The following is a 19,561-nucleotide window of genomic DNA, read 5'->3' as shown; positions in this document are numbered from 1 at the left end:
AGGGACCCTCGACCACAAGAGGACATCCGCTCAAGCTCAGGGGAGGGAAGTTTCGTGGAGATGCCAAGAAGTACTTCTTCACGGAGAGAGAGATTGAGCAGTGGAACAAGCTTCCAGTGCAGGTGGTCGAGGCACGCAGCATCCCAGACTTCAAGAACAAATGGGATACCTATGTGGGATCCCTACGAGGTCATGCCAAGGGATAGAGTCACTAGGACTTGAATGAGCGGGTCAGTAGAGTGACAGTATAATTACAATTATACTTTAGGGGGTCAGTAGACTAAAGAGGGTGGGTAAATAGTGTGGGCAGACTTGATGGGCTATAGCCCTTATCTGCCGTCATCTTTCTATGTTTCTATATCAAGAAATTAATAAACCTGGAAACTAATAAAACTTCTGGAGCCAGAACATCATCGGTGATGTAAAATGGACATTCTTGGAGGAAACCAAGTCAAGATGTTTCCATTTCCCCCCAGAGATAAGGCCTAGAAGAGTCTCTGAAGATCACCAAGCTATCTGACCCCCTGAACAGATCTAAGCTGAGCAGGGTTCTTTAGCTGTACTAACTTGAATCCATTGGTGGGCCTCTAGCTGGCTCTATGCGACACCACCATTTTGGCATTCTTCTGCCAGCCTGACTCCTTCCCAAAAGCAAGGGAGAAAGCTACGTACAACCTGTCAATGAAGAGCAGTCTCTGACTGTTATAGCTAGTGGCACAATTTACTGTAATAGCATTTCCAGAAGTCTCAGAATCTCCTTACATTGGCTGCTACTTACTCTTAAATAAACAAACTGTTATTCTAGAACAGGGGTAGGCAATTCTAGTCCTTGAGAGCCGGAGCCAGGTCAGGTGTTCAGGATATCCACAATAAATATGCATGAGATAGATTTGCATCTCAAGGAGGCAGTGCATGCAAATCTATCTCATACATATTCATTGTGGATATCCTGAAAACCTGACCTGGCTCCGACTCTCGAGGACCGGAATTGCCTACCCCTGTTCTAGAATGATTGACCTTCATTGATTGTATCATTCAGGAACCAGAACTTAGATCTGCCTACAGGGGAATGTAAGTAAACAAACAAAAGATCCAGAGCGGCAACCACAAATGTTCCACTGGAATCCGCTCCTATGTCCATGGTTTTGAGATAAACGTGCTCATGCATCGAATGTCCCATTCCATCTACTGCAGTGGTTCCCAACCCTGTCCTGGAGGACCACCAGGCTAGCCCTAATGAATATGCATGGAGCAGATTTGCATGCCTGTCACTTCCATTATATGCAAATCTCTCTTATGCATATTCATTAGGGCTAGTCTGAAAACTTGATTGGCCTGGTGGTCCTCCAGGACAGGGTTGGGAACCACTGATCTACTGCATGGAGCAGCTGGCCCACATTTGCAACAGGATCCCTGCCTAGATGTTTTATCGCTATTCTGAAGAGTCAGATACTTAGCAGGAAAATGAAAAACAAGAGGAAGTTTTTCTTGAAAACTTTTATTGACAACCCAGACTGATTGTTAGGAGTGCCCAAAAAACCAAAAAACAACAGAGCTTCATGGGTCAGGGAAGTGGAAGGTGCTATTTCATAAGAAGCTTCTAATCAGTGCAACCGAGGCAGTGAAGATATTCCAACTAATGTGCAGAGATGACCATTGGCATCTGCTCAGATGACACTAAGGCACTGGACTCCCAAATCTGATCCTGGAGATTTCCAGGATATCCACAATGAATATTCATGAGCCATGGCACAGTAAAGGAGGGGCAAACTGCCCCAGGCCCCGCCACACCATCCCTTCCCCCACCCCATGCCTCTGTAGATCTTTGCTAGTGCAAGCAACTTCTCTTGCCTGTTGCTCACACCAGCCTGGTATCCCCTCTGAATCACTTCCGCGTCACAGGGCTAGGAAGTGACGTCAGAGGGAAATCCAACACTGGCGTGAGGAGCATGCGGGAGAAAAGCCATTTGCGCTAGAGAAGATTTAGAGTTATGGGGGGGCAGGAAGGAGCGGGGGTGCCAGTGTTCATGAGAGGCAGATGCATGCAAATCTCTTTCATGAATATTCATTGTGCCTCCACTGCACTAAAGGTTACTGCGGCTCCATTCCTTGACACCATCTCCATTTATATAGGAACAGAGCAGGCACAAATTGCAGAATACATTTTGCACTTCCAGACAAAAGCAAGGATAGCTATCCTGGGATCAAATGTAAATTGTAAGGTTGGGGAGGGGGGGAAAATTAGAAGAGGATTTTGGTCCCATAGCAAATATCTCGCTGCATTTGGTCCATCATGGAAGCTTAGTATTTTGAAAACACTGATGAACACAGAAAATCTGAGCAAAACAATGGAAAAGAAAGGCCAGTGGTAGCTCCTCCCTGACCTTGAGGTAAACAGACTATTTAGGCCTCAAACTAGTCACGAACACTCATTCCTCTGGGCCCTCTGTTCTTCTAACTTGCAAGTTTAAACAACTCCCCCCCTCCCCAGAACCAGTTTCTGCTCCATTTCAGAATCTATTTTCTCCCACTTCAAAGCAGCTGCCCAAATTAATCTCCCGTGGATGAACTCTCAAGTCCTGTGACACATCCATTTTTACTCAACTTTGCTCATACTCCCAGCACATCTGTAAATATTTGCTTTTTGCAAGGTCAAATGGGTTTGTATTGCCTTTCCACCTCCCCCCCCCAGGGCTGCTCCTTCACTACTAGTCCATTCTTGCATATATTAGAGCCAATCACCCAATACATGGGCAAAATGAGCACGCTCTGTTCACAAAATCATGGTTCTGAAAGGGAATTCTAAGTCTCGTCTACCTAAAATAGCCTTCATCTGTCACAAAGCATTTGCTGCAACTCCCTGGCTTCTATCTGCATCTATTTTACCACTTGAAATGCCTTCAGTAACTCAAATGTCGTTTTTTTCCTCATGATACAGTCCAACAAGCTACCAGGCTGTGATGAAGGAAGAGACATCCAGAAATCAGGAAAAGTTATACATTAGGGAGAGAAAACTGTCTCACTGCATTCTTTCCTAATCATGCAAATTCCTCATACCAGAAACCTTGAAATAGTGAAAGGACAGTGGGAGAAAACTCATATGAATGGGCAGAAATGCAAGCACAAACAGTTGCTCACTCTAACTGAATGAAGGCTCTCTGAGGCTAAGGCACATTGACGCCTGACTCTTTCAACACCCAGCAAAATCAGTCAGGACAAGAAGAAAGATTTAGCCAATGGATATCACAAGGCAATGGCACATACTTATGTACAAAAGCCATAACACAAACACAGCATATACACTGGCAAAACGCAGTGAATACAGGCAGACAGGAAACTCGCTCTCTCTGTGCTTCGAGATGCAGAGGAAGAGATGCTACTGCTGAATGTGAGTGATAATCCCCTAACTCTCACCACAAGCCCAGAGGAAGGAGACAGTCGTGGGCTGCTCATAACGGACAGAGACCTGTTATGAAGGTCAAGGGGAAGGGAAGGAGGAAGAGACAGCTGCTGGGTACATGAGCAGTCTGGAGAGGCCACTGGCCTATAGGCACTTGGGTTGGCTGTGCTCAGAGTCCAGGGCTACAGTTCCTGTTGCTCTTCTCACGCCTAAGGCTCCTTGGCTTAAAATCTGCAGGGTAATTCTGTTATCTTTTCTGACCAGCTGGGGATGGGGATAGTGATGACGATGCCTCTAGTTAGATTTCAGTTTCCCATTCCTTGGCCCGCCATTCTCAACATGGATGCTGCCGTTTGAAGCATGCTTCTTGCGTGGTAAGCCCACCTCAACCGGCTGCTCCTTGCTCTTGGGTAACCGTCTGCCCTTGGTGTAGGCTTGGTACCAGAAGTTGGAGAAGAGGATGAAGAAGACTGTACCATAGATCCAGATCAGGTGAATGAAGATGGGAAACTGGTAGCCACAGCTGGACATTAAGTAATACTGAGACACGTGTATAGATATCAACACAAACTGGATCTGTAAGAGAGCAGAAGAGGAAGAAAAAAGTCATTTCTTGGTCATCTATACAAAAAGGGAGAGATTACACACAACTGCCTGTGATGCCACAGCTGGTTGGCTTTATAGGCTATCCGTAATAAACATGAGAAACCTGACTCCTATTCCATTTTTCATCCCTCAACTGCTCCTTGTCCTCAAGAGGTGCTGAGGGGAAGAAAAGCTCCATTGGAATATCTTACCTGCTAGTATTCAAACTTGGGTAAAAATGAAAACTTGGACTTCAGTAGGTTATTTCATTGTCCTCTTTTACTTTTTTAGTTCAATACTCTGCTTTTAGAGCAAAGTCAGTTTAAGCCTTTAGAGCCTCTGTTAGGGTTTCTATATAAAAAAAGTGTTTTAAGTCTAGATTAGTATTTTAGGTTGCATTTCAGTGCAGAAGATAAGATCAGATTAGGGCACAGATAGCAGTTGAGGAAAGTGTTTAATTCCTGCCCATCCTCCCCTGCTCCTCCCCCCTATCCCTTGTCTGATCTCTGATTTATAGTTCCTTGAACCAATCAGAAGGTTAAAAAAGTAATTAGCTAGTAATTAGCTCTTAAGAAATAGTCTAAGACAGTGTTCTTCAACCTTTTTACACCCGTGGAACGGCAGAAAAAAAAGTATTATTTTGTGGACCGGCAAACTACTAGGACTAAAATTTTAAAACCCCGTTTCCGCCCCATCTCCGCGAGTTCGGTCCCCACAAATCATCTGATCCCATCCACACAAGCCTCAGGTATGATTTTATATTGAATGTACAATTGTCATTTTATAAATACAAATAATTCAGAGCAAGGATCAACAAAACCCCTGTCTCCCCTCTCCTTCACATATATCCCCTCTACTATCAAGAAAACTGAACAAGCCAAATTATTACAGAATGCTACACAGAAATATCATGCTAACAGAATACTGCAGTCACACATGACAGGAATAGTTTTAGGGGAGTGCAATAGGGCAACTGCCCCCTGGTCAGAGAGCGCCCTAAGCCAGCTGGAAGCTAAAGAAGCACTGCCTGGGTTTTGCAGTCCCCAGTTATGTCTAACACCAGCTCTAGCAGGATATATATTTCAAATCTGATATATTCTAATCACAAAATAGAAATAAAATTATTTTTTTCTACCTTTTGTCGTCTCTTGTTTTTGCTTTCAATCTTCTTTTCACTCTCTTCCTTCCAGCGTCTGCCCTCTCTGTCTCTTCAATCCAGCATCTTCCCCTTCCATCCACTGTCCTCTCCCCCTTCCATATGGTATCTGTCTTCTTTCTATGCCCCTCTCCCCTTTCCATCCAGCTTGTGCCCCCTCTCTCATTTTTACATGATTCATTCCAGCTTCACTGCTCTCTTCATTTTTATCTCTCCTACACCAGATCTATCATCGTTGTCCCTCTCTGCTTATTTTTCTGCTGACCCCTTCCTATCATCAATCTCTCTACTTTCTCATGCCTGTGTCTCCCCTTCCCCTCCTCTAATCTCTCTGCCAGCTGTTTCCTTCATTTTTTCATTCTCCCTTCCCTCCTCCTCCTGTCCAGCAGTAACTCTCTTCCCTTCCTCCCCTCCCAGCAGCATCTCTCCTTCTCCCTCTCCAGTAGCAGCTGTCCCTTTTTTTCCCTTGCCCAGCAGCTTCCCATACTCCTTTCCCTCCTCCCCTCCCAGCAGCATCTCTCCTTCTCCTTCCCTCCAGGTCCAGTAGCAGCTGTCCCTTTTTTTCTCTTACCCAGCAGCTTCCCAGATTCCTTTCCCTCCTCCCCTCCTAGCAGCATCTTTCCTTCTCCCTCTCCAGTAGCAGCTGTCCCTGTTTCCCCTTGCCCAGCAGCTTCCCAGACTTCAATAGTGACTTTCTCCACTCCCAGCAGCTCTCCTTACTTCTCAGCGCAGTGATTCAGGAAGGCAGCCTCGGGTCTTTTGTTGGGTCGCGCCACCTCTGAGGAAAGAGAAAGTTGCATCATCAGAGGCAGCCGTGACTCAGGAAAAGCTCCGAGGCTGCCTTCGTGAATCGCTGCGCTGGGAAGTAAAGGAGAGCTGCAGAGAGGGCAGAAAGCCACTGTCGGAGGCTCCCCAAGATCTCTCCGGCCCAGCGCAGACTTCAGATGTTGATCTTGCCGGCCCTGCGAGGACCGGCAGGAAGTTGAAGTGAGTCAATCTTGCCGGCCCTGTGCGGACCGGCAAAAATTTCTTGCAGACCGGAGGTTGAAGAACTGTTGTCTAAGAAATCCTTGGAGGGTAACTTACCAATTATAGCATTACAAAATAAAAATTAAAACATTACCATAACCAAACTAGCAATTTTAGGGAAACTTAAGAGTACCGTATTTTCTCGCATATAACGCGCATGTTATACGTGGTTTTTACGTACCGCGCACACCCTTGCGCGTTATACGCGTGAGCGCGTTGTACAAAAATTTTTTTACTTAGTTCCCCCCCCCCCCCCGACGTCCGATTCACCCCCCGCAGGACCGTTCGCACCCCCACCCCGAAGGACCGCTCGCAAGCACCCGCACCCCGCACTACATTACGGGCAGGAGGGATCCCAGGCCCTCCTGCCCTCGACGCAAACCCCCCTCCCCCCAAAGACCGCCCCCCCCAAGAACCTCCGACTGCCCCCCCCAGCCGACCCGCGACCCCCCTGGCCAACCACCCACGACACCCCCACCCCCCTTCCCCGTACCTTTGTGTAGTTGGCCGGACAGACGGGAGTCAAACTCGCCTGTCCGGCAGGCAGCCAACAACGGAATGAGGCCGGATTGGCCCATCCGTCCCAAAGCTCCGCCTACTGGTGGGGCCTAAGGCGCCTGGGCCAATCAGAATAGGCCCGGGAGCCTTAGGTCCCACCTGGGGGCGGGGCCTAAGGCACATGTTAAATCATGTTTCTTTAGACTTAAATATTCTACTTCATTCATTAATCATTACTAAACTTGACTATTGTAATTCACTATTCACAAATATTACACAAAAAGAAAAGAAACGCTTACAATTATTCAAAACACTGCAGTTAAGCTTATCCATAAGAGTAAGAAATTTGATCATGTTACACCTTTTTTGATTAAATCCCACTGGCTGCCCATCAATCATCGCATTACTTATAAAATTTTATTATTAACATTCAAAACTCTTAATACCAATGAACCTCTATTCATCAGTAAAGTTCTTATCCCATATATTACTTCACATTCCCTTCATTCAACAAATCAAAAATTATTAGTAATTCCATCTCTAAAAATTATTGGAACCCGTCGCCAATAAATATTTTCAGTAACAGCTCCACAACTTTGGAATTCTTTACCTTTAGAACTGAGAGATGAAAGTAATTTAGACAGTTTTAAAAAGAACTTAAAGACCTTTTTATTTACAGATGCTTTTAACCTGTAAATTGCTTTATTAGACATTTTTTCTTTTCTTTAACTTTCTCTCTGATATTATCTATTGTTCTTTTATGTTTTGTTTTATGTAATTTTTGTTTTGTTTCCCTGTTTTGTTTTATATTTTTAAATACTTTGTTATATTACATGTTTTTAATACTTTGTTAAAATTACATGTTATTTTATTTATTGTAATTCGTTTAGAAAAATTTTTAATTAAGCGATTAATCAAAAATAAATAAAACTTTAAAAAAAACCTTAAACTTGGGACAGGTATCTTTAAAAAAATATCATAAAAAGGAAGACAGAGCATCCTGATAGCGAGATTGCAATACAGGCCACAGCAGACAAAGTTTCCTTAAACACAGAACAGGCTGATTTTAAAGATTGCAAATTATCCATGCAAACTGTTGAGCACATTGTAAATAGATATGACAAACATTGTTTGAAATTTCTGTATGGGAGAGTTGGAATATATTGCACAAAATATACTGGAGAGTAGCAAATGTTATACCTATCTTCAAAAAGGGATCGAGAGGGGACCCGAGAAACTACAGACCGGTAAGTCTGATTTCGGTTCCGGACAAGATGGTGGAAGCACTGATAAAAAAACAGCATCAGTGAGCACATAGACAGAAATAGGCTACTGAAAACGACCCAGCACGGCTTCTGCAATGGAAGATCGTGTCAAACAAACTTACTGCACTTCTTTGAAGAGATAAACAGACAGATGAACAGAGGAGATCCCATAGACATCATTTATCTTGACTTCCAAAAAGCCTTTGACAAGGTACCCCATGAGTGGCTGCTTAGGAAACTGTGGAACCACGGGGTGGAAGGCGACGTACACAGATGGGTTAAGCACTGGTTGGCAGGCAGGAAGCAGAGGGTGGGAGTGAAGGGCCACTACTCAGACTGGAGAGAGGTCACGAGCGGTGTTCCGCAGGGGTCAGTACTCGGACCGCTGCTGTTCAATGTATTTTTTAATGACCTAGAAACGGACGAAGTGTGAAGTTATAAAATTTGCAGATGACATTAAACTCTGTAGCAGGGTTAGAACAGTAGAGGAATGCGAAGAATTACAAAGGGACCTGAACAAGCTGGAGGAGTGGGCAAATAAATGGCAGATGAGCTTCAATATGGAGAAATGCAAGGTCATGCATGTAGGGAAAAAGAACCCGAGGTTCAGCTACAAAATGGGGAGGTTAGTACTGGGGGAAAGTAACCTTGAAAAGGACTTGGGAGTGCTGGTGGACACCACAATGAAGCCAACGGCACAATGCGCAGCGGCCTCAAGGAAAGCAAACAGAATGTTGGGTATTATCAAGAAGGGTATTACAACCAGAATGAAGGAAGTTATCCTGCCGCTGTATCGAGCGATGGTGCGCCCGCATCTGGAGTACTGTGTCCAGTACTGGTCGCTGTACCTGAAGAAGGACATGGCGATACTTGAGAGGGTCCAGAGAAGAGCTACACGTATGATAAAGGGTATGGAAAACCTTTCATACGCAGACAGGCTAGAGAAACTGGGGCTCTTCTCCCTGGAGAAGCGGAGACTCAGAGGAGACATGATAGAGACATATAAGATCATGAAGGGCATTGAGAATGTGGAGAGGGACAGATTCTTCAGCCTATGGGGAACTACAAGAACAAGAGGGCACTCGGAGAAACTAAAAGGGGACAGGTTTAGAACCAATGCTAGGAAGTACTTCTTTATTCAGAGGGTGGTGGATACCTGGAATGCGCTTCCGGAGGGTGTGATAGGACAGAGTACTTTACAGGGTTTCAAAAAGAAATTGGATAAATTCTTGAAAGAAAAGTTATCGAAAGATATAGATAGGGAAGATATAGGATAAAGAAAGGGTACAGTTAGAAGGATATAGATAAGGAAGGATAAAAGGGATTGAATGATATAAAGGATCACTTACAGGTCATGGACCTGAAGGGCCGCCACGGGAGCAGACTGCTGGGCGCGATGGACCTCTGGTCTGACCCAGCGGAGGCAAATTCTTATGTTCTAAATGAAAAGATAGATATAATAGGAATCTCTGAGACCTGGTGAAAGGAAGATAACCAATGGGATACTGTCATACTGGGGAACAAGCTATATCGTACTGATAGGGTGGACCAATCAGTGGAGGTGTAACATTATATGTTAAGGAGGGCCTTGAATCGAATGGCTGAAAATTCTACAGGAGCAGAAACACACCTTCGAAACCCTATGGATAAAAATTCCATGTGTAAGGGGGAAAAGGGTAGTGAAAGGAGCGTATTACCGTCCGCCTGACAAAGATGAACAGACAAATGCTGAAATGTTATCAGAAATTAGGGAAGCTAACAAACTGGGTAACACAATAATAATGGGTGAATTAAACTACTCAGAAACAACTAGGGAAAAGAAACATGCACAATCATACTCAATCAAAAATATGCCCTATATGGAACAACAGGGGGTCCCTTACAACACTGCAAGGCCTACCCACCACACAAACTCTCACATATATGGCTCACATTAAGAAAAAGGAATGAAAAGTGGAGAAAAAAACCTCAGTTGAGCTTCATTTGGTAAAAAAAAAAAACAACCCTCCACTTAATAGAAAAGAAAGAGAATGAAATCACTTTCACAAGTGTGGTTGGTATTCAATGGTGAGAAAATCTAGGCACTGTAACAGCCCTAAGAGAAGCCAGGCCAATCTAGATGTATACATGCATGTTTGTGTGAAAAAGACTGCACATCCAAAAAGTTTCAAAAAAATGAAACTTCAAACTTAGCTGCAAAACAGTGTCCAGGCTATTTTCAAAACACCTCCATAGGGTGCTGCCCCATCCGAACACTGCAGCCAGTTATACCCAATAGGGAAATCTCTGTTTCGCTATGCTGCATCAGGGGTTGAATCTTCCTGCATCACAGATAAAGTGCCGAGACCATTCATCTACAGAACACAAAACGCATCCAAACACAGAAAACTTCAGGAGTGAGGAAAACAGGCCCACCAGTCTCCCCCACAACAACAGCAGACCACTCACAGAACATCTTCAACCAAAGAATGCCGCCCACTCAATCCGGGCATTCAAGACAGCTGGGTGGACAGATTGGAAAGTGTAAATCCACCTTTGTTCTCTCTGTCTTAGGAGATGCCTCCAATCACCACGACTAGCTGTATAAGGGAAATGTTCAATGATAGTGCAGTGTCTAGCTTCAAGATAGTGCACAACCAAAGGCTCCTCCAGACATCTGGTGTTTGGACACGATTTATGCTCCAATAATCTTGTCTTAAATTGTCGGGAGGTCTGTCCCACATAAAGCAAAGAGCAAGGGCATATAACAATATAGATAACCCCTTCAGTGACATAAGAGGTAACACTCATAACTGTGCCGTCACAGAATGTACAAAGTCACCAATTTCCATCATTAAGGGACATAAGGAGCAATTGCCACACTTGTTGGCTCCACTTGCTGGATGTCTTCAGTATGCACCAATCTCAGATCACTAGGGCTCAAAATATCACTAAGATTTTTGTTCCGTCCATAGGAAAATAGAACCATATGTTCTCAAAGCAAGGATGGATCCGCAAAATATCCACTTGTTTGCGTATCATTTTCTGGGTCATCCTAGACATCTGATTGAATTTAGATACAAACGGAACAACATCCTTCCGTAGCTGACTATCTTGTTATTCCAGTAATGATTCCCTATGATTTTAAAAGGCCCTTTTGGCCGCTCTAGACACTATTGTTGCTGGATATATTTGTCCTTCAAAGTAGTGGACTGCCTCTCGTATTCCTAGTTGGTACTGCAAATACGTAGATAGTGTAGAAACTGGACAAATGGAATGCTGGTTTTCATTGCATACAGGTGCATGCTACTGAAATCCAATAGAGAGTTGCTCCCTACTCTTATATTGACTGAGTCAATGCATCATCAGGGCATGCTAGGGAGATAAAATTCCTTGATGAAATCAAGGACTGCTTTATGGAGCAGCTAGTCCAGGAGGTACAGGGGGTAATGGTGCTGGGGCCGCTTGATAACAGTGATCACAACATGATCAGATATGATATAATCCCTGGAATAAGTTCACATGGGAAATCCAATACAACTGTACTTAACTTTAAACTAAACTAAACCTTAGGTTTGTATACCGCGCCATCTCCACAAGCGTAGAGCTCGGCATGGTTTACAGAGTTAGGAAGAAAGGAACTCCAATAAAGGGTTATAGGAAAGGAACAAGAAGAAAGAGAGGGACAAGGGTCCCAGAGAGCAGGAGGTGTTAGATTTTTGAAAAGAGCCAAGTTTTCAGGTGTTTGCGGAAGAATTGGAGGGAGTTTGAATTTCTGAGCGGGGATGTGAGGTTGTTCCAGAGTTCTGTGGTTCTAAAGGGGAGGGATGTTCCTAGTTTTCCTGCGCGGGATATACCTTTTGTAGAAGGGAATGATAGTTTCAGTTTTTGGAAAGATCTGGTGGAGTTAGGGTTAGAGGAGTTCCAAAGGAGTGGAATAACGGGAGGAAGGATGCCGTGTAGAATCTTGAAGGCTAAGCAGGCACATTTAAAGAGGACTCTGGAGTGTACTGGAAGCCAATGGAGCTTGGACAGAGCGGAGAGACGTGGTCGAACTTGCCTTTTGCGAAAATAAGCTTGGCCGCGGCGTTCTGAATTAGCTGAAGTCTATGGAGGTTTTTTTTAGTTAGGCTTATAAAGATGGAGTTGCAATAATCCAGTCTAGAGAGGATGGTGGATTGAACAAGGACGGCGAAGTGAGAATGAGGAAAGCAGGATCTCACTTTCCTCAGCATATGAAGGCTAAAGAAGCATTTTTTTACCAAGGAGTTGAGGTGGTCATTGAAGGAGAAAGAGGAGTCTATGATGATGCCCAGGACTTTGCTTGAAAACTCGAGCTGAAGAGTGGCGCCGGAGGATAAAGGGATGGAGGTGGGTAAATGATCTAATATTGGGCCGAGCCAAAGTAATTTTGTTTTGGACTCATTCAGTTTCATTTGTACAGATTGGGCCCAGGATTGGAGGTTCATTATACATGCGGATATATTCTCAGCGAGGTTAGTGAGGTTCGAGCCTGTCTCGAGGAGGATGAGGATGTCGTCAGCATAGGTGTAGAGAGTTTCTAGGGGGGATAGGTGGAGGAGTTTCAGAGAGGATATGTAGATGTTGAAAAGGATAGGAGAGAGGGGTGAGCCTTGCGGGACTCCACATATCGGCTTCCAGGGGGAGGATGAGGTGCCGTTTATGTTAACGGTGTAGGAGCGGAAACGTAGGAATTTCAAGAACCAATCTAGGACTGTGGAGCTTATGCCTATTTCGGAGAGTTAGAAGATTAGGATATCATGATGGACGACGTCGAAAGCTGCGGAGAGGTCGAATTGTAAAAGAACAGCGAATTTATTGCGGGAATGGAGTTGTTGCACCTTGGAGATTAGTGAGGCCAATAGGGATTCGGTGCTGAAGTTGGGTCTGAAGCCGAATTGGTGGGGTAGGTGAATAGAGAATCTTTCTAGGTAGGATGAAAGTTGAGTGGATATGATAGATTCTAACATCTTGGTTAGGAGAGGGATGTTTGCTATTGGGCGGTAATTGGATGGTATGGAGGGGTCAAGGTCGGTCTTTTTCAGTAGGGAGGTCAGTGCAATATGTCCCATTTCGGAGGAGAAAAGGCCCGATGTTAGGGCAGAGTTTATAAGTTTGGTGAGGGAAGTGATGGCCTGTGTAGAGATATTCTCAAATAGGTAGGAGGGGAAAGTTGCAAGTTTTTAGTTTGAGGCAGAGTTTGGAGACTTGCGATTAAAAAGCATTGATAAAGAAAGCTAAGAATATGAAGAGAAGCTTACAAAAGAGGCAAAAACTTAACAATTTTTTTAGGTACATCAGAAGCAGAAAACCTGTGAGGGAATCCGTGAAACCGTTGGATGATTAAGGAGCAAAAGGGGTGCTCAGGGAGGATAAGACCATAGCGGAGAGACTGAATGAATTCTTTGCTTTGGTCTTTACAGAAGAAGATGTAAGAGATCTACTTGAACCGGAAATGGTTTTCAAGGGTGATGATGCAGAGGAACTGAAAGAAATCTCGGTGAATCTGGAAGATGTACTAAGCAAAATCGACAAGTTAAAAAGTGATAAATCGCCTGGACCGGATGATATACATTCTAGGTACTAAAAGAACTCAAACATGAAATTGCTGACATGCTGTTAGTGATCTGTATCTTATCGCTAAAATCGTCTGTAGCACCTGAAGACTGAAACATGGCCAATATTACACTGATATTTAAAAAGGGTTCCAGGGGAGATCCGGGAAATTACAGACAGGTAAGCCTGACTTCAGTGCCGGACAAAATGGTGGAAACAATTATGTTTGAATATATTTATTAAGATTTTCAATAAAGTGCATAGAAAAATCACACAGCAAAGCAAACCGAGTACTCTTACATGTGCATAAATCAAACCCCCTCCACCGCCTCAATAAAGTCAAAAGTCAATAGTCCACCATGTAGCTTGTGGCCCCCTTCACAAATTCAGTAATCTGCTGCGGGCCTGGGGAGTCAGGTCCATCCAGAAATGCTCCCAGATCCGACAGAAGCGGCGACCCGGGCCCAGGTCGAGATCACCAGCTTGTCTCTGTTCCAAAGAAGCATGCACAATCATTGAAGATCTCCATTGACTATAAGATGGTGGATCCTGGGACAACCAGTTGGTCAAAAGGTGGAAACAATTATAAAAAATAAAATTGTGAATTAGATTTTGGAAGTCATTTTTCCGACAAGGAGTGGTTTCAGATATGATTTGAAGTGGGTAAAGCTTCCTCCTGTGTACTTATCCAGGAAAATGCATACACAGTGTTCACTAGATGCTATTTTACTCATGTGTGTCTGCACCAAATGTATCCAGGGGCTTCTGCTCTTTGTTGGAGATATGGGGTGGTATCTGGGACCTTTATACATATTTGGTGGGAGTGACCGGTTTTGAAACCTTAAACAAGTGGTGGGAAGTCTGTCTCAGTTGCTACAAATTCTTTTACCTTTTACTCCACTCCACAGGGCTATTTGTTAGGCCTTTATAATGTGTGCTTACATACCTGGCAAGCAAAGCTTCGGCATTGGGGTCTGGCCACAGCTAAATGCCTGATTGCCAATGACTGGAGATAGGTGGCATCGCCTACCAAGTTGTAGTGGACTTTAAAGTTTCGGACCATGAGTGTCATGGAACTTTCCATTGCAGAAAGCCATGGATACTATTACTTACATACCTGGACTTGGTATTTGATTATGGACAAAGTGGACTCACTGCTTTACACTTATCAGTGAGGGAGGGGGAGGGGGGCTTGGGGGGATGGGTATCGGGTTTATTGTTTGCTGTTGTGCATTGCCTTTTGGGCATTCTTGGTTTGCTGATTGTTATCTGGTATTATTGCTGTTTTGCATTCATGCTATTACTGATATCCATGTTTGCTGTTTTGTATTTTCTATAATTTTCAATAAAAATTTAATAATAAATAAATAAAATTGTGGAACATGTAGACAAACATAATTTAATGAGACGGAGTCAGCATGAGTTCAGTCGAGGGAGATCTTGTCTTGCTTGACTTCTTTGAAGGTGTAAATAAACATGCAGATAAAAGTGAGCCGGTTGATGTAGTGTATCTAAATTTTCAGAAAGCTTTTGACAAAGTTCCTCATGAGAGGCTCCTGAGAAAATGAAAGAGTCATGGGATAGGAGGTAAAGTTCAGTTGTGGATTAGGAATTGGTTATCGAATAGAAAACAGAGGGGTAGGGTTAAATGGTCATTTTTCTCAAAGGAGGCGAGTAAACAGTGGAGTGCCACAGGGGTCTGTACTAGGACCGGTGCTATTTAACTTATTTATAAATGATCTAGAAATTGGTGATTAAATTTGCATATGACACTAACTGTTCAAAGTTGTTAAACGCATGCAGATTGTGAAAAATTGCAGGCAGACCTTAGGAAATTGAAGACTGGTCATCCAAATGGCATATGAAATTTAATGTGGACAAATGCAAAGTGATGCACATTGGGAAGAATAACCCAAATCACAGTTACCGGATGCTAGGGTCCACCTTGGGGGTTAGCACCCAAGAAAAGGATCTGGGTATCATCGTAGACAATACAATGAAACCTTCTGCCCAATGTGTGGCGGTGGCCAAAAAAGCAAACAAAATGCTAAGAATTATTAAAAAAAAGTTACGGTTAACAAGACTAAGAATGTTAAAATGCCTCTGTATTGCTCCATAGTGCGACCTTATCTGGAGTATTGTGTTCAATTCTGGTCTCCTTATCTTAAGAAAGATAGAGCAGCACTAGAAAAGGTTCAAAGAAGAGCGACCAAGATGGTAAAGGGGATGGAACTCCTCTCGTATGAGGAAAGACTAAAACGATTAGGGCTCTTCAGCTTGGAAAAGACACGGCTGAGAGGAGATATGATTGAAGTCTACAAAATGGACAAGTGGATCGATTTTTCACTCCTTCAAAAATTGCAAAGACTAGGGGACACTCGATGAAGTTACAGGGAAATACTTTTAAAACTAATAAGAGGAAATATTTTTTCAGTCAGAGAATAGTTAAGCTCTGGAACACATTACTAAAGGTTGTGGTAAGAGCAGCTCTCTTCCCTGCTTCATGCTTTTAATATACCTAAAAAAAGTTTTAATGTGTGTTTTTGCTTCCATAAGAATAGCCTTACTGGGTCAGATCAATGGTCCATCAAGCCCAGTAGCCCGTTCTCACGTTGGCCAATCCAGGTCACTAGTACCTGGCCAAAACCCAAGGAATAGCAATATTCCATGCTACCAATCCAGGGCAAGCAGTGGCTTCCTCCGTGTCTTTCTCCATAACAGACCATAGACTTTTCTTCCAGGAAATTGTCCAAACCTTTCTTAAAACCAGCTACACTATTTGGTTGGACTTCTAGATGACCAGTGGATAAAAGGGGCTCTCAGGGAAGACAATGCCATAGTACAGAGATTAAATGAATTCTTTGCCTTAATATTCACCGAGGAAAATGTGGGGGAGTTAGTTACCAGTGCCAGAAATGATATTCAATTCTGATGAATCAGAAAAACTCAAAACAAATCTCTGTAAATATAGCTACAGAAGGGGAAGTATTACTAATAGGTGATTTTAATATGCCAGATGTTGACCACCTTACTAGGAAGACTGAGTGGAACATGTTAGTCTTTGTCTCTCAGCTCCATCTACTTACCAGTTGTATGGCTGTCATGTGCTTCTTCCACCATAGATACTTTTGGAAGCGAGGACCAGCAGCTGAAAGCCCATAGTAGAAATACATGATGACATGTACTAAGGAGTTTATCATAGCATGGAAGGAACCCATTCCACCTGAAGGATACCAAGAGCAAGAAATATTTAATATTCGAGTTAGGAACGGTGTCTATCAGAGCCTGCGGCTCTCCAGGGGACACTACTTTCTGCCTTTTCACCTACTGGCTACTATCTCCACCTTCTTCAACATAGTATTTCTGTCCTCTCACTGGCAATTCCTTCTTTGTCCTTTACCAACCCTGCATCCCCCTCTATTTCAGCAGCAAGCACCACTTTGCCCTGTAGCCACCATCTTCATTTACTTGCTGGGGGTCCCTAATGTACTTCATCCAGTCTGAAATCCACAGTAATCATTTTCTCTTAGAGCAGGGGTGTCAAACTCAACCATATTAAGGGGCTGAAATCTAAAACACAGGCTAAGTTGCGGGCCAGACCTCACCCAATCTCTGCTCCAGACCCCGCCCCCGAATTCACAGGAGTCAGTAAGGAAGCCGCTCAGCGCCGAGCAGCAGTGCTAAATCGCACTGCTGCTCATGCACTCAGATGTCGAAATTGGATTGCACAGCCAGTTAGCAGCAGGGCAGGAGTTTGGAAAGCTTGCTCCTGCCCGCTGCACCTCCACCAGCGATAGGCAGAGGACCTGTTGCACCTCCACCAGATCGGCAGAGGTGTGAAGATAGGGCAGGGAGGAGGAGGGGGACAGAGGCAGAGTCTGGGAAGGAGAGTGCAGAGTCTGACAGGGGAAGGAAGGATGGAAGGGTACAGAGCCTGACGGGAGGGAAGGATGGAAGGGTACTGGATGCAGAGACTGACAGGGGAGGGGAGGAAGGAAGGGTGCTGGGTACAGTGCCTGACAAGGGAGGAATGGAGGGAAGGGGGCTGGGTGCAGAGCCACCCGACTTACATTAGAATCAACCATTTTTCCTCCTTTTGGGGGGAAAATTGGGTCTCGACTTATATTCGAGTATATCGGTAATCCCTCAGCAGCAGCTTTCCACACCAGGCAAAGTGTTCTTTGATTATCATTTTTCCCTAATAGGTATAATTGCAAAGTATGGAGGGGTGGGATTTCTGGTTTGATATTATATGATTGGATTAATAGGACAGAATATATAATATATTATATGATATATGTATTACATATGAATTAGTAGGGTTGGGAGAGAGGGTTTAAATATTATGATTTAAGTTAAATTGATAGAGAATCAAGTGATATTGTATAAGTTTAAATGTTATTTTATGATACACTTGTTGCAAGATGTAAAATGAATAAAGAATTTTAAAAAAACCCCAAAACATTTCCATGAGGGCCTCGTACCAACTTCCTCAGTACCTTCTTACTTCCCCAGCTACAACCATTACCATTGTTTTCTTATCCAAAACTCTGAAGAGATTCTTACCTGGGCCAAATTTAACCCCCCACCACCAGCTCCAAGGCAGCACAGAGTGATGGAAGATATGCAGGAATGTGATTTGACTGTTCTTCTTACGCAAGACAAAAAATACCTGGAAAAGATAAAAGCGAGGGGGAGGTGAAGGGGAAATCAGCAGCTTTGGCAGCAAAGACTAACTTATGTCTAAGTTGTTGCGTCCTAGTCTTTATACTTGTGCCTAGACAAACTACATCTGGTCCAAAAGGGCTCCCCCACACACACAAAAAAAAGGTCTGCCAATTTTTAGCTGCCATCATACCACCTATCTAGCCTCATCCGTCTCCTGGGCCATACCCTCAGTCACTCAATGTTCTTTTAAGCCAAACTTATAAAGAAATACCCTGGTCAAAAAAACCACCACCTGTTTGTATTTTCCTCTATTAGAAAAGCCTCATTCCAACTCTTCTTCCCTTCACTAGAAAGGAACCCCTTCCAAGGCAGAGTGAGCGTTCCCCAGTGCACCCTCCCCAGCTAGGAAGCACTCATTCCCAACCTTACACTTCCTCCCTGTCAATGTGGGGTGCACTTGCCTATGGCTCAGCTACAGAGCTTCATTCTTCACCTGAATAAGGAGAACCTACTCTGCCTTCCTCACTGAATTTCTATTGTACAAAGGCTGAAATGAGAAGAAAGGCACTTCACTCACTGTGTCCAGAAGTTCAAAGAACTTGGAGAACAAAAAGAGCCATGCAACTCGAACCATCTGTGCAAAAACAGAAATAAAGTGTTGAGTGTTAGGGAACCCCAGGGTAACAAATGTTCACTTGGTTTATGCATTTTACAGAAGAGAGATTATCTGAGGCAAATAAAAATAGGAACAAGACTTGAGTAATATATTGGGGCACATGCAAAATACTTTCAATGGGCAATATTTGTCAAGATTTTGTACCCAGGTATGATACACAAAAGGGGAATTCATCCAGGAAGGTGGTGACAGATTTCATCACCGCAGAACATGAATCCATCAATTTTTTGTAATTAAAATATGATCACCATCGACATTAGATACTATGTTAACAGATGGTCTACCTTGCTCCACATACCTCTCACAGGAAAGAAATCAATTGGAGTTGTGAAATTATGAAGGCTTAAAAGTAGGACTGTGGCTTTTAATATTAAAAGGATTCATGTTCTTTACATTCATACTCAAACTGGCCTCTGAAAACGTATTTATACTCAAATATTTCATTAAAATTTAGCCACATACAAAGCAGGCAGCAGCAGAAGCATCCTCTGACACGGACACACGAACCACTTGCTCCAGAAATTGTTGTACTATGCAGACAAGTGATGCAGAAATGTACAAACACACCCATGGGAGTAAATAAAAAAAGCTTGTGATGGAGAACGGCCAATTTAAAATAATACGCATAATCGAGTGGCAGAGCATTTGAGAGGGGTTGGTACCAGAGGATGGATATGATCCCTCGCCACAAAAGTAGAAATAAGGAAGAAATTGGGAACTGCAAGCCA

The 19,561-nt window shown here is 43.6% G+C and overlaps 1 protein-coding gene across 1 annotated transcript in view; it reads right to left on the bottom strand.

Moving 5' to 3' along the window:
- Positions 1-1,482: 1,482 nt before the first annotated feature.
- ELOVL1 (ELOVL fatty acid elongase 1) overlaps positions 1,483-19,561 on the bottom strand; it is a 180,334-nt gene continuing 162,255 nt past the window's right edge. The window contains exons 6-9 of the mRNA XM_033915886.1: positions 18,735-18,791; positions 18,056-18,161; positions 16,576-16,712; positions 1,483-3,976 (exon numbers count right to left, since the gene is read on the bottom strand). Of these exons, the coding sequence (XP_033771777.1) occupies positions 3,695-3,976; positions 16,576-16,712; positions 18,056-18,161; positions 18,735-18,791 (582 nt within the window). The 3' untranslated portion in view covers positions 1,483-3,694. The remainder of the gene's footprint in view (positions 3,977-16,575; positions 16,713-18,055; positions 18,162-18,734; positions 18,792-19,561) is intronic.

The sequence above is a fragment of the Geotrypetes seraphini genome, chromosome 12 (assembly GCF_902459505.1).
Source record: "Geotrypetes seraphini chromosome 12, aGeoSer1.1, whole genome shotgun sequence".
Classification (NCBI taxonomy): Eukaryota; Metazoa; Chordata; class Amphibia; order Gymnophiona; family Dermophiidae; genus Geotrypetes; species Geotrypetes seraphini.
The sequence above is the reverse complement of the archived record's forward strand: the minus strand, read 5'-3'. Positions and strand labels throughout refer to the sequence as shown.